A 13,464-nucleotide genomic window follows, 5' to 3' on the forward strand; every position below is an offset into this window, starting at 1 on the left:
CACAAACTGTCAGATTCGGTTCAAATATGGTATCTGAGAAAAGTTTTTTAAAACAACACAGTAACAACTGCAGAGAAGAAAGTGTCCTTTTTCAGTTTAAAAATAATTTTTAGAAAGTTTGTTTTGGAATCACAAAAACATTGTCATCTAGGGATGAATCTCTGTCCCATCACTGCTTCCTTTACGTGGGAGGAAGCAATAAAAGCTTTGCTTTGTAAACAGTTATAATGGTTGGGAATAGGTGGTTGAACGTCTGGAGAACTGCAATCCTGAGAACATTTCAAAAGCCTTTTATTTCAAAAGCCTTTTATTTCAAAAGCCTTTTATTTTGAGCTGGGTAGATGGAAATATGATAGCATGGTTAGAGAAGAGAATCATTTCCGTCACTCATCTCTAGAACTGCAGCTGAAGAGAATTTCTCAGCAGTGATTTTGGGGAGCCGGTGGAAGGGCCAGAGTCAGCAAGCATGCAGGTGCACACATCAGATTCCAGAGAGACTCCTCAGCTGTGCAGGTCTCACTGAAACACAAAGAAATCTCTCACTGGCCTTAGCCACTGCCACCTTTCCTATCATATTTTAGTCCTCCTTTACACAGTTAATACTATGGTCCTTTTGTCTTCACTCTTCTCTAGCTCAGTCTGCCTCTCCCACTCCCCTCCTCTATTCTGTATTTGCCTTGGCAAAGAAGGCATTGATACACCTTTTAATGAATAATTTTTCTGAATTATGTTGCTTTCTGTGTTGATCTCCCTCACTCTTTGCCTGCCATGTACCCAGTTGCTTTTCATCTCCCTTCCTTCGTCCCTGGTATTCCATGGCCAACAAAACTTGTCACTTGTCCAGGGCTGAAGACATATCCATTGACAACTACACAATCATCAAGGAAACCATGCAAAATAATGGTTTTCCATTCTAATCTCCACGATTGGTTCTCACAGTTGTGTCACATTTATCCATGAAGGGACAATGTCTAGACTGGGTCTGTAATGCCAGTATTAAGAAAACCCATGGAATTTTCCAAAACCACTGGGATCTGTGAAAGGCATGCGATGTTTTTGCTGTTTTGTGCACCTAGAATAGATGACTAATGACCTGGACTTTAACACTGAAATATCTTTGAGAAAGAATTTCACCTGCAAAAGTATAAAGAACACAATAATAAATAATCGATTTCAAGCAAGAACAGTGTCACCTTCTGTCTCTAAAAGGGCACTGTTAAAAATGCAGACCGCATACTGTATAAAGAAAAAAAAAAAAAAAACACACTTATCTACACTTGCCAGGGGCATGCTTGTAAAAATTATTTTAAAAGCAGCATAATCCCCTTGCCAACAGCTCAGTTTTATTCAAAAGCAGGGGATACTTAAAGTTCAATAAACTGAAAGGCGGTAGATACTTCACTCACACTAGCACAGCTACTTAAGTAACACTTAAGTAACACTTAAGTAAATCACCTAAAAAAAAAAATAAAAAAATTAAAAAAAAAAAAAAAATCAAGCGCACCACTTCCTTCTTGCACCAGTCATCTCTTCTTTCCATATTTGTAAATATTTTTACAGTCTTCAAAGACTTGCTTCTGTTGATCTACATTCCACTCAGAGGCCAGCAGGAGGAGACTCGCTGAGGCTCTCAGGTCCTGGCTGTTGTAAAACACTGGAGGTGACTAAATAATTCTGAAGTCAGTGGATGAAAATGCTGGAGATAACACCCAAAACTTTTCAGAGCTGAGAAGATTTACTATAAAAATGCATAGGCATTATTGTTTTTCTTCTCAAAGCAGCACACAGATGCTCTGCTCTCATTCTATCTATTGAATGTTCTCAAGACTGTTATGTACTATTGTAACCTAAGGCCATTCAAAGGACAAGAATGTTTTAAAGGTAGATTGAGCCACTGTCAGGTATTATTAAAAGCCTTCACAGAGCTCACCAAAGAGTGAAAACTCGTCACTCAGCAGAGATTTATCAGCAGAAGAAATCATCATACTATAGCTCTCTAAATACCTTCCAAAATTATTCAAACATCTGGTTTTTAACAAAAAGATACCAAAAGACAAAAGAGTTAGCATCTGTCAGCTAGTCAGCTGGAATCTAAAATATTTTTTCTTGTTTGTTGCTTGCCCAACTATATAGGTACATATCCTCCTGAAAGTCATTAGAACTTGAGCTGTTGTTATCAAAGCTTCACCCCAGCTGTTATGTTTTTCACTGCACTTTACACCATAGGAGAATTTAGAAAGACATTAACGTGTGACAACATGCTAGCCAAAAAGAAGGGGAAATAAAACTTCTAGTTAAATTCCCAGAAAGCAGATGGCAGCTGACTCTGCTATTTAATTAGCAAGTAGATTTTTGTAAAGACCTAAAGATAAACAGGACTGAAAACTCATATTATGAGAAAAAAAGTAAATACTGTACTTTCAAATACAATTCTTTTATTCAATGCAGCCGACTAAGAACAGAACAAAGACCACTGCTTCAATGGCAAGCGCATATGAATGTACAACTGCATAGAAAGGAAAGAAACTGTCAGTAATTATGCCAACTAAAAATTGTTTTCCAAACAAGTTGCACTTGACTCATAAATAAAAGCAAAACTGAATCTGAAAATATGGTCTTGGGCCATCTTCATGCCCTTCCTACTCCAAAAGTCCCTTTTCAAGACTAAAGCTAAAGCTTTATTCCAATTTAGATTACTGTCATGAGAGTTGTGACAAGAACAGTGTAGAGAGGGGGCTGCTTCTACAGGGCACTGATTATACCACCAAATATGCCAAGTAAACCTATATTCACATCCATTTTTCTTATGGCAGATACTATTACTTGCCATCGTAACAGCAATATTAGCTTCCACAGGAAGACAAATTAACCTTAAAGAATAAGTGGAGAAATCCTGTAAAACACTAAGATTATAACGATTGTCAAAAAATTGCAGAACCACAAGCAGTATGAGAAGAAGATAGGACAAATAAGGTTTCATAGAATCATTTAGGTTGGAAAAGACATTTAAGATCAAGTCCAACTGTTTCAGTTATTCATTATAGGTCTTTACTAAGTACACTGATATCTAGCATAGACACATCTTCAGCCCTGAATCCTTTGGCCATTTTGCCAAAACAAAGACCAGGACTGATAAAGAGGTTATTATTTACCTCTGCATCATTTGATTATAGCCCCTCAAAAAACAAAAGGCAGACTATCAAATTTTGATGCCTCACAACATGGAAACATATTTGAGCCAGAAGATTCAAGAACTGGCCCACTTACCAAAGTTAAACAGCAAAATGAAATATACATGGCCAGGGTGGAATATTGATTTTGTTGAAACAGCTATAACAACACTATACCTTTTGTTATTCTAGGAATAAAAACAACCAACGTTTAACACAAACTTGTACCCACATACTACCAAATTAGAAAGCATATATATAGGTTGATTTGACTATATGCCATTACACAGCAGAATTGGGACAAGGCTATGCTCACTCAGTTTCTTCAGAAATGCAAATACTTCATCTTTTCTTATTACTTCCCTTTTCTCCTTAGCTAACTTATTCAGTGTCAAACAATTAAACAATGTTTCATTTGCAGAAAGTCCTCACTTATACTACTTTTCTTTGTCCTCCACCACATCCCATTTACAATAAAATCCACTGCTGCCTTATGAACACACTTAAAGGAAACTTTTTATACAGGTGACTTGTGCAACACCTGTGCAGAAAAGTACTTTTTGCCTTTCAGTGCAGAAAGTGTTTTTTTAAAAAGAAGTCAGGACATATATCAAAACAATGTAAAAATATCATTCCAATATGGAGCATTATAAAATACCTTTTCTTAAAATCACATCCACTACTGTTTCATTCAAATGGGACACTGTCATGATGCAGCACACTGACAAATTCTAGCATAGCATATGGTCATGGTGATACTTGCCAATATATTCATTTCTACTATCAGCTTCAAGGTGAGAAACTCTTCATACCTTTCATGTATTCAAAGCCTTTATTTACTCTGCTCCTCCTTTCAGCCAGAAGCAACAATAACATAGCTTCCACTGCAAGTCAAATCAGAACAATTCACTCTGTGTAATTCCAGTGATAACAGTAAAAGAATGCAAAGGAAAATTTTTGAAGAGCAGGAGTTGGAAGGAAGCCTTGCATAGTTTTTGTATCTTTAGCCTTGCCTGAAATTTAAGTTTTAGCACAGTGCTAAGTTGTTCTGAATTTAAGATAAAATTATTACTACAGAAAGCCTATCAGCTTAAACTGTTAATGTGCTATTTATTATTTTAGTATCCAAGAGTCTTGCAGAACTATATGAAGGTGTTCAGAACAACAGCACCCTCCCTCCTCCCAGGAGTTTGGCTGCCTGTGCTTGGGGCCAGTTCTCTGGTATTGGTTCAGTTACTAATAGCACTATTTGGGATATCTCAACCAGGCTTGAAGATGACTTTTCAATAAAAAGCTAGAGAAAGCCTCTGAAGAGTCACTCTCCCCTTGTTTTAGCCAGCCTTGCCTCTGTGCCCTGTCTGGAATGTGGTACAGCCACACTGCAGTCGAGTCCATCCAGGACAGTGATTCTGTTGACCCTAACTCACAGGCCTGGCCTGCCTTCCCTTACCTTGGACCTCTCTTACCATTATATACTCCCCTGGCAAATTATACTGTTGGCTGAACCTGGCCAGTGTCCCCTAATCCACTGTGCTCACCTTGCTCACACACAGTGAGACTGCCCCTTTCCAATGAGGCCACTGACCGTGCCTGCCTTGTTGCCACGACTGGATACAGTTTTACCTTCTCTTTCAGCATGACCTGCCTTCACCTGGTGCCTGGCAGGTAGACAAAGATTTACTGCAAATATTACTGCAAAATTAAAGAAATGTAATGGAAACCTTAAGGCATGGATCAAGTCAGAACTCTGGAGCAGTAAGTCGGAGCACACAACACAAGTCACGACCCCAGTCACTCGTTTTGCCTGAATGGACCAAAGAGCTGATCCAAGCACAGTGTAGCCTAATCTATCAGCAGACATTCTGCACTCCCACTCCTAGGCCAACATGGCTCCTTTCAGGCAAGCAACCAGCCAGCAGCACTGACAGATGCACAAGTCACAGAGCTGGGTATGCTTGAGCCTGATCCAGGCTTTGCACTCCAGATGGAGTCCAGGCAGCCAAAAGCATACACACACACTGCACTCCAAGGGGTGACTGAAACCTCCTGGATGGCTTAAATCCTCCAATTCAGCTACAGAAGAGAGTATTTGGTAGCCTAAACTCCATGCTGTTTTATTGATGCTAAAAGCCATATCTAAACTACCCATCTGAAAGCAAGCTGAAACATGCTTAGCCAATTCACAATCACCCCTTTGACTGTGTACCCAAATCCAACCTAGTTGGGCAACAAAACTTAAACGGAGTTCTGAGTACTGTTTTTAACAAAGACCGTCTCTACTCTTCCTTCGTGAAGATTTTTGTAAAAGGGGAATTTGGGGAGCTGGTTTTTTCTGTTGTTGTTTAGGTTTCATTGTTGTTCAGTTGGTGTTGGGTTTTGTTTGTCTGTGTTTGCTGTTGTTTTGATTTGGGGTTTTTTTTTTCTATACTTAAAAACCCCCAACTAAATGGAAAGACTCAATTCTTGCAAATGCTTCTTTGGACAATATTTTTACTTCATTTCAGCTTCTGACTTTTAAGATAGGATATGCCAGCTAGCTCTATGAAGTGTAAATAAAGCAAGAATACAAATTAACCCTGGAAACTCTTCAGAGTTACAATATCTAATTTTTTTTATTGTATAAGAGCAAGATTATGATTTTTGTCTTCAATATCCAGCATGAAGATCCCCACTTAAAGTACAATAAAGAAATTTTGGGTTTACAGCTCCCTGTGTATAACAAGAATTATTTGCAAAGTCTTCTCTGAAAAATGAGTTGACTGAAGAGAAACATTACATTATAATTCATCAAACCCCAAACTTTCTTTTGATGGCTTAAATTGGATAACAATGTCATTAATTTTTGTATGTATAGTTACAATTTTATTCTAATTAATGCATTTAAGCAATATCAAGAGCAAGAACAATAAAAAAAATGTTTTGTCAAACACCATGTGTTCAGACTTAAAACCAAGTCACTATGAAAGCTGAAGAGCTGTAACATTGGCAGAAGACAGCTGTAAAACATTGTTGTTTCCCAACACTGGAATAGATTTTCCTACAAATTATTAACATACTGGAGATTGGCCAAGAACTCTTCTAATATTTCTAAACTGAAAGCGCTTCAAAGTCTATTAAAAATATGGCAATCCTGCCACCATCATTCTTCACTTCGTATTTCACCAAAGGCTGTTTAATGCCAAAAAAATTTAAATCACCCAACAATCAGTCACTTTAATATTACTGTTAAGCTGTGTGGTGTATCTTGGACCTCCGAAATCCCATCTAAGCTCAGTCCAGCACTGTCATGGGAGCAAGTAATTTCAGCAAGGATAACTTTTCCCTACTGAATAATAAAGAAAAAAATTACAAGGTACATAAAACAAAATAATACAAAAAAGGCTGAAATTGAATGGTTTGCTGGGGGCCAAAAAAAGATTAAAGACTGAACATGGCACCCAGGCCTCCCAAATTCAGACAAGGGCATCCTTCAATCCAGTGCTTAAGAACTGACTGATACCCATAAAACTACCCACACTGAAGTTGGCTGAATTCAATAACAACAGTCCAAATCACAAGGTTTGGGTAATTAAATACATATTTTTAATGGAAAAAAAAAAAAGAATATAGATATGGATAATTAATTTTTTTTTAAAGTACTAATCTATACAATGTTTGGGCACCTTCAAACATATTTAGGAGGAAAACCATCAGCATGAAAACAACCACAGGAATACAATCTTCCAGACAACGACATAAGAAAAGGTTGTTTCCACACCTTCATCTCTGTGGAAGAAAAAAATGAAACCAAACAAAAAAAATGGACAAACTTACAGCTGTCTCCAAAATCCTGATGTAGGGCACCCATCTTTCCCTGCCTTAGCAGAAAGTCAGTAGCTATGGGTTATTTTAGAATGAAGTGTTGAAAAGCTTTCAGGACTCATATAGAACATCTTGACATCCAATAGATGTTCTTTCTATAGTTAGATTCTCTCCTGACTGCAGCAATGGCAGATATTAACTGGCAACAGAAACTCTCCCATAGACAGAGATTGTCTCATTTATATTATGATAAATGGGGGTTTATGATTCATAAAAGCTTAACATAGCAACCAATGGACAATTGAAACCAGATTTATAGAATCATTGAGCAGATGTTCCTGAAAACTATGCTAAGGCACATGGAAAATAAGGAGGTGATAGTGAACATGGCTTCAGTAAGGGCAAACTGTGTCTGACAAATTTGGTGGCCTTCTTAAATGGGATTACAGAAGTGGTAGAGGAGGGAAGAGAAACTGAAATCATCTACATGGGCTTGTGCAAAGCATTTTCCCCATGGCATCCTTGTCTCTACACTGGAAAGACATGGATTTGACAGAGGGACCACGCAGTGGACATGGAATTGGCTGGATGGTCAGTCATGAGCTGTGCTCAGGGGTTCAATGTCCCAGTGGAGACCAGTGAGGGGTGGGCTTACTCAGGGCTGTTTGACATTTTGTCAGTGACAGAGGCAGCAGGATCAAGGCACCCTCAGCAAGTTTGCCAACAACACCAAGCTGTGTGGTGCAGTCAACAGGCTGAAGAAAAGGGATGTCAACCAGGACAGGCTTGAGAGGTGGCCAAAGGCCAAGTGTGTGGTCCTGCATGACAATCCCAGCACCAGCACAGGCAGGGCAGAGAATGGTTTGAGGGCAGCCCTGAGGAGAAAGACTTGGGGGTGGATTAGTGGATGAGAAGCTCAGTATGACCTAGCACCCCCAGCTGGTCTGCAGATGACACACAGCAGAGTCAGTGCTGTTGACATAAGAGAAGAAAGAGATGCCATCCAGAGGGACCTGGACAAGCTTGAGAAGTGGGACCATGAGAACCTGTCTTGGGGTGATTTTACAACAACACTGCATTCCCCTATCATCTGCTTATTGCCCAGAAATGGATCCCATAGCTTTAAGCTGGGTCCAGAAGAGGGGGGGAGAGAAGCCAGGAAAATCCATCAGCATGGTTTATGTTCAAGGACTCACACACGCTCCCCTGCATCTTTACCACAGCAGAGCCGAGGCAGCACCTTCCTGCTTTTAGACAGCCTGTTAGATGAGGCAAGAAATTTTTCCCAGGAGTGTGGCTTCTTCTTCTTCTGGAACTGTTCAGCTTTGCTCCAGTCCAAAACACCAGAACATCACCAGGAGCCCCATGCTGTGGCCCAGAGGGGAGGCCCTGGGGTGCTGCACCCTAGCTCCAGAGCACCTCAGGAGAAGCCAAACAGGACTCTAAAAAAAAATCCACCATCTTTCTCCACAACAAGAAGGTTTATTATCTAACATTATTCTTTTTTTTTTTTTCCTCTTTGCCTGCACGCACCCTGCTTGTTAAATAAACAGTCTTTTTTCACTTTCCTCCAAGAAATTCCCTCCAAACTTGTGGGGGAGGGGCTGCCAAAACCTGCCTTCCATTAGAGGACACGTTCATCTCAGAACATTTCCTCATAATTTGTCTCAAACCGAGACAGAACCTCATGAAGTTCAACAAGTGCAAGGTTCTACACCTGGGTAAGGGCAATCCCCGAGGTGAGTGCAGACTGGGAGGACTCCTTAAGAACAGCCCCGCAGAGAAGGACTTGGGGGTGCTGGTAGATGAAAAGCTGGACATGGGCCATCAATGTGCACTCACGCCCCAGAAGGCCAACTGCATCCTGAGCCGTATCAACACAAGTGTTACCACCAGGTCAAGGGAAGAGATTCCAGCCCTCTGCTCTGCCCTTGTGAAACCCCACCTGGAGAACTACATCCAGCTCCGGGGCCCTCAACATGAGAAGGATTCTTAAGACTTCTTGAAGCAGGTCCAGAGGAGGGCTACAAAGATAACTAGAGAGCTAGATCACCTCCCCAGTGAAGACAGGTGGAGAGAGTTGGGGCTACTCAACCTGAAGAAGAGGAAGCTCTGGGAAGGCCTTACAGCAGCCTTCCAGTACCTAAAGTGACCTACAAGAAAGCTGGAGAGGGACTTGTTACAGGAGCATGTAGTGATAAGACAAGGGGAAATGGCTTCAAACTGAAAGAATGTATGTTTATATTAGATATTAAGAAGAAATACTTTATCATGAGGGTGGCAAGACAGACTGCCCAGAGAATCTGTGGATGCCCCATCCCTGCAAGTGTCCAAGGCCAGATTAGATGGGCTTTGAGCAACCTGGTCTAGTAAAGGTGACCCTGACCACAACAGGGGGGTTGAAACTAGCTGTTCTTTAAGGATCCCTTCAGACCCAAACCATTCTATGATATGATAAGGCTAGAAGAGATCTGAAGAGGTTTTCAGTTCAATCTCTTGCCCAAAGATGGAAGTTGGTTAGCTTTTGGGACATGCCTTTCAAAAAAAGCCAAACAAAAAAGGACTGGACAGACTTAACAAAAAAAATAAAAAAACCCTCCAACTTACAGACTATAAATATATTAAGTGTACTCCACAGAATTTTTTCAGAAGTTCACAGTTTATTATCTTTATGCACTCTGAAATGCTTGAGTTACTCTTACGAGGAGACTAAAACACTTTCAACATCTCAGACTGGACCTTACCTGGAATTTTTTGGTAATTTTTTTCTACTTAGGAATTCTCAAGCTACAAAAACTCCTTAAGAATTTTTCTAACAAAAGTGTCAGTTCAAATGAGTTTTCCAGTTCTGACAAACAACATCTGAAGCTGTTGGAAAGAAACATTCTCTTAAGTTATTACTTTTATTTCTCTCAACATTTCAGGCATGGAAAATTTTATTTTAATGGAATGAATGAATCAGGCCAAAATGCAATGCCTGAGAGTTCCTGGCAAGTGGGGATAGAAAACCTCAAACATAAGCAAAGGTTATGCTGCTCTTGGGCAGCAGCATACTGCTCACTCACACAACGGCCTGGAGAGACTACAGACAGAGAGACAGTTCATTGGGCTTTGAGGGACAGAAGTCAGAGCTCAGAAAACTGGCAAGACAGTAAATGAAAAGGTGTGCTTTAGGTCCTTAGGGAAGCATATGGGTTAGTAAATGCCTGTGGGCCTCTCCCATTTGTGGGATCCTCCCTGTGCAGCAGCAACAGCTGCTCTGTAATAAGGTAAGATTGACTCGTGGACAAAAGCTGGGAATGTTGATGTTGTGTTCACAAACTGCACAGACATCTGCAAGTGGCAGGCACATGAGAAGGAAGAAGAGAATGCAGACCAGTATGTGCTTTCCAGAAAAGTGAGTGATCAAAGTATTCCCTAATCAGCAGAAATGCATTCATGAGTTTTTAAAAAATTTCCACATAAGCTTACTTGAAAGCACTTACTTTTCTGCCCTTACTTTTTAAAATCTACATAAATAAATAAAGCAGCTGTGCTTACAAGTAGGATAAATGCAGGCAGATGAGGTTTACCTACATCTAGACACTTCGATAGTTTCACATTCCTATAAAACTCCAAACACCAAGCAGGTAAGTCTACTCACTTGTTCCTTACATTGGGATATTGTCAGTGCTTTATAAATACATTGGCTTGTGAGAAAGAACAAACTTGCATTTCCAACTCCAGTCTTACACTTTCTAGCATATTCAGCTCAAATACATTCTTGTTTTACTCAATCCACTATCACCTGCAGTATTTAGAAAGATTTCTAAATTGTCACTGAATATCCTATATTATCTCAGGGTCTGCAGTCACCCAAAAAAAACAGAGCATGGCCATAAGTACTTAGAGTTTTTAAATTATTTCTGTATAGATGACATATTTCACTCTGACACTTTAATCAACACAGGATAAACCTTTTGCCAGTTCTCAATGAATAGCTATGGTTTGGAAAATAAGAACTTAATTCAGAAAAGTAAGTACCTGCAAACACTAACTTGGGCTTAACTCCAGTCTTCAAGTGGCTATGTATCTCTAATAATTTTGCTTAAAAGCTCAGGGCAATAACATTAGGTTTTGAATAGGATATCACTATTTCCCACTATTCAGTATCTAATATCTTAGCCTGAAAAGAGCTGAGCTGTTTTCACCATCCAACTGCAGCAGCTTTTATGGCACAACCTTAAGCTCCCCAGAAAACAATGAAGAAATGAAACAAGCTGCAAACCACAACCTTTATTTAAGGGGCATTTCCTCAGAAAAAGTGCCAAAAAAAGTTTCTGCATGGAAACTACCATGGACCTTGGCATAAATTTTCACATTTTTCTCATAACATTGTGAAAGCCTTGTAAACAATTTACCACCCGCTATGTCAAAGTATGACCAACCTGTAGTTGCTATGATATGAGTGGATGATTCATTTGAAACAGTAACCAGATTACAAAGATATCAGTAAATTTGGAAAGGCACCTTGACCCTTATGCTTCAGTGTACTGAAAGAGGACTACTTATGCATACATAGGTATGCATATGCAAGGTGAAGTCTGCTGCAGTTCCACTAAAGCTTCCTTCCAAGAACACCACAATTCCTTCACCCTGATAATGATTTTAGCCTTGTAATGATTACTCCAGGAAGTTTGGAAGGTCTTATTTTCACATCTCTATGGGGAGGATAATTACAATACACTAGCGTGGATAAAACTGGAAAGTGACCTACCTGCTAACAATGGCTTTGGCTGCTGGGGCTTCTGAACAAGGGCCAAAAGTGCCTCCCAGCAGTACTTAGAGACAAACTTTTAACCCACGGTAGCTCAAATTCAGAGAGAGGCAGGTTTTTACACTTCCTCTGTCCTTTTGGCTCTTGAACTCTTTTTAGCTTTTCCAGCCATATTTTCCTATTTTGACCTGGTTTTTGTCTTGCCGGGTGTCCCCCCACAGCAAACAGCTAAAACCACGTGACGGAAGACGAGACAACCATTGACACAACAAAATTTTCAAAGATTCAACGCTGAGCACTGTCAAGAGTGAAATAGACCAAGAGTTACGAATCCCTCTTTGAGGCAGGTCGCTGTCTACACGCAAGTGCCACGCTCCTGCCCGAGGCGGAGCCGTCCCGCAGCACTACTGCCCTGGGCATCCCGAGGAGCCCGTGCTGCCAAAGGCGATCTCCCTTTTCCAACACCGCCGGGAGGCTTTTAAGGTCCTGCCATGGGCTCCTCGCCTGTCTTCTGAAGCCTGGGGACGGGCGAAACACCTGCGCCAGCCGCAGCGCTCCCCACGCTCCCGCGCCAGCGAGGTGACACCCGGATCAGCCCCCCCCCCCCCCGCCCCTGCCCTTACCAGGGACAGCACTTTGTAGGTGTTGGGATCCTTGCCCTTGCCGCCCGGAGGCTTCTCCGGCTCCTCAGCCACCTCCATGGCCGGCAGCATGGGCACAGCCGCAGCCTGCAGCCCACCATCAGCCGCCCCTACCCCGTCCAGGTGGTCCTCGTGGCCCTTCCCCGCCTGCTGCCCGTTGCCCTGCATGGTCCCCGCGGCTCTGCCCTCTGCCCGCCCGGACACGGCTATTAATAACCCGGCGGCCCGGTCCCGCCCCGCCCCGCCCCGCCCCGCAGCGCGGACACCGGCGGCCCCCGCTCCGCCGCCGGCAGCGGCGTGGAGGAGGGAGCGGGATGTTCCTCTCCTTCTCTCCTGCCTTCCCTGTCTGCCCGCCCCGCTCGGTCACCTCGGCCTGGCCGCCCCCCGCTTTCCGACCCCTCCCTACAGGTGAGGGAGGGCCGCGGGCGCCCATCCCTGCGGGCAGGGCAGGGCAGGGAGGAGGTGCGGGGCCGGAGGATACCGCGCTGCTCCAAAATAGCGTCTGGGGGAGGGCGCCGGGCCGTGTTTACGAGGGAGCGCGGAGAAAGTTTCCGCTGCCCGATCCCCGGGCGGAGGCGGTGCCGCGGCTTTCCCCGAAGCCGCCCGGCGGCGGTGGCACAGGTGCGCGCGGGGGCGGGGGTCCCGGTCCCGATCCTGCTCCCGGTGCTGCCACAGGCACGCAGCCAGCCCCCGGTGCGCGTTTGCACCCAGGGCGCTGCCGGCTGCTGGTGTCCTTCTCAGGGTGCTTCCCTCCGTCCCTGCCTGCAGTTCTTCGCCCCTTCCCGAGGTTTTGCCCTCTCGTCCATAAGTGCCTGCGGGGTGCCCACGGAAACCCCCCACGCGGGGCATCAGGCCAACCGAGTGCCTGCACACCGGGGGCGCAGCTCAGCTGGCGGCTTCATCGTCCGCCCAGGGGACACTGAGTCTCCTTTGGGGTGATTTGGGCTGTTCAACCTGGAGAAGAAGGGGCTGAGGGGAGACTTCATCCCAGTTTACAACTTCCTCGTGAGGGAAATAGCAGGGGCAGACACTGATCTCCGCTCTGTGGTGACCAGCGACAGGACTCAAGGAAATGGCCTGAAATTGTGTCAGGGGA

General features: G+C 43.0%; 1 protein-coding gene across 2 annotated transcripts in view; it reads right to left on the minus strand.

The window, feature by feature from the left end:
• The window catches only part of ENPP1 (ectonucleotide pyrophosphatase/phosphodiesterase 1), an 89,936-nt gene extending 77,399 nt beyond the window's left edge, over window positions 1-12,537 (minus strand). For both annotated transcript variants that reach the window (XM_082303259.1, XM_082303258.1), the window contains exon 1: window positions 12,351-12,537. In XM_082303259.1, the coding sequence (XP_082159385.1) occupies window positions 12,351-12,536 (186 nt within the window). In that variant the 5' untranslated portion in view covers window position 12,537. The remainder of the gene's footprint in view (window positions 1-12,350) is intronic.
• Window positions 12,538-13,464: the final 927 nt, after the last annotated feature.

Source organism: Coloeus monedula, assembly GCF_965178545.1.
Source record: "Coloeus monedula genome assembly, chromosome: 2".
Taxonomy (NCBI): Eukaryota; Metazoa; Chordata; class Aves; order Passeriformes; family Corvidae; genus Coloeus; species Coloeus monedula.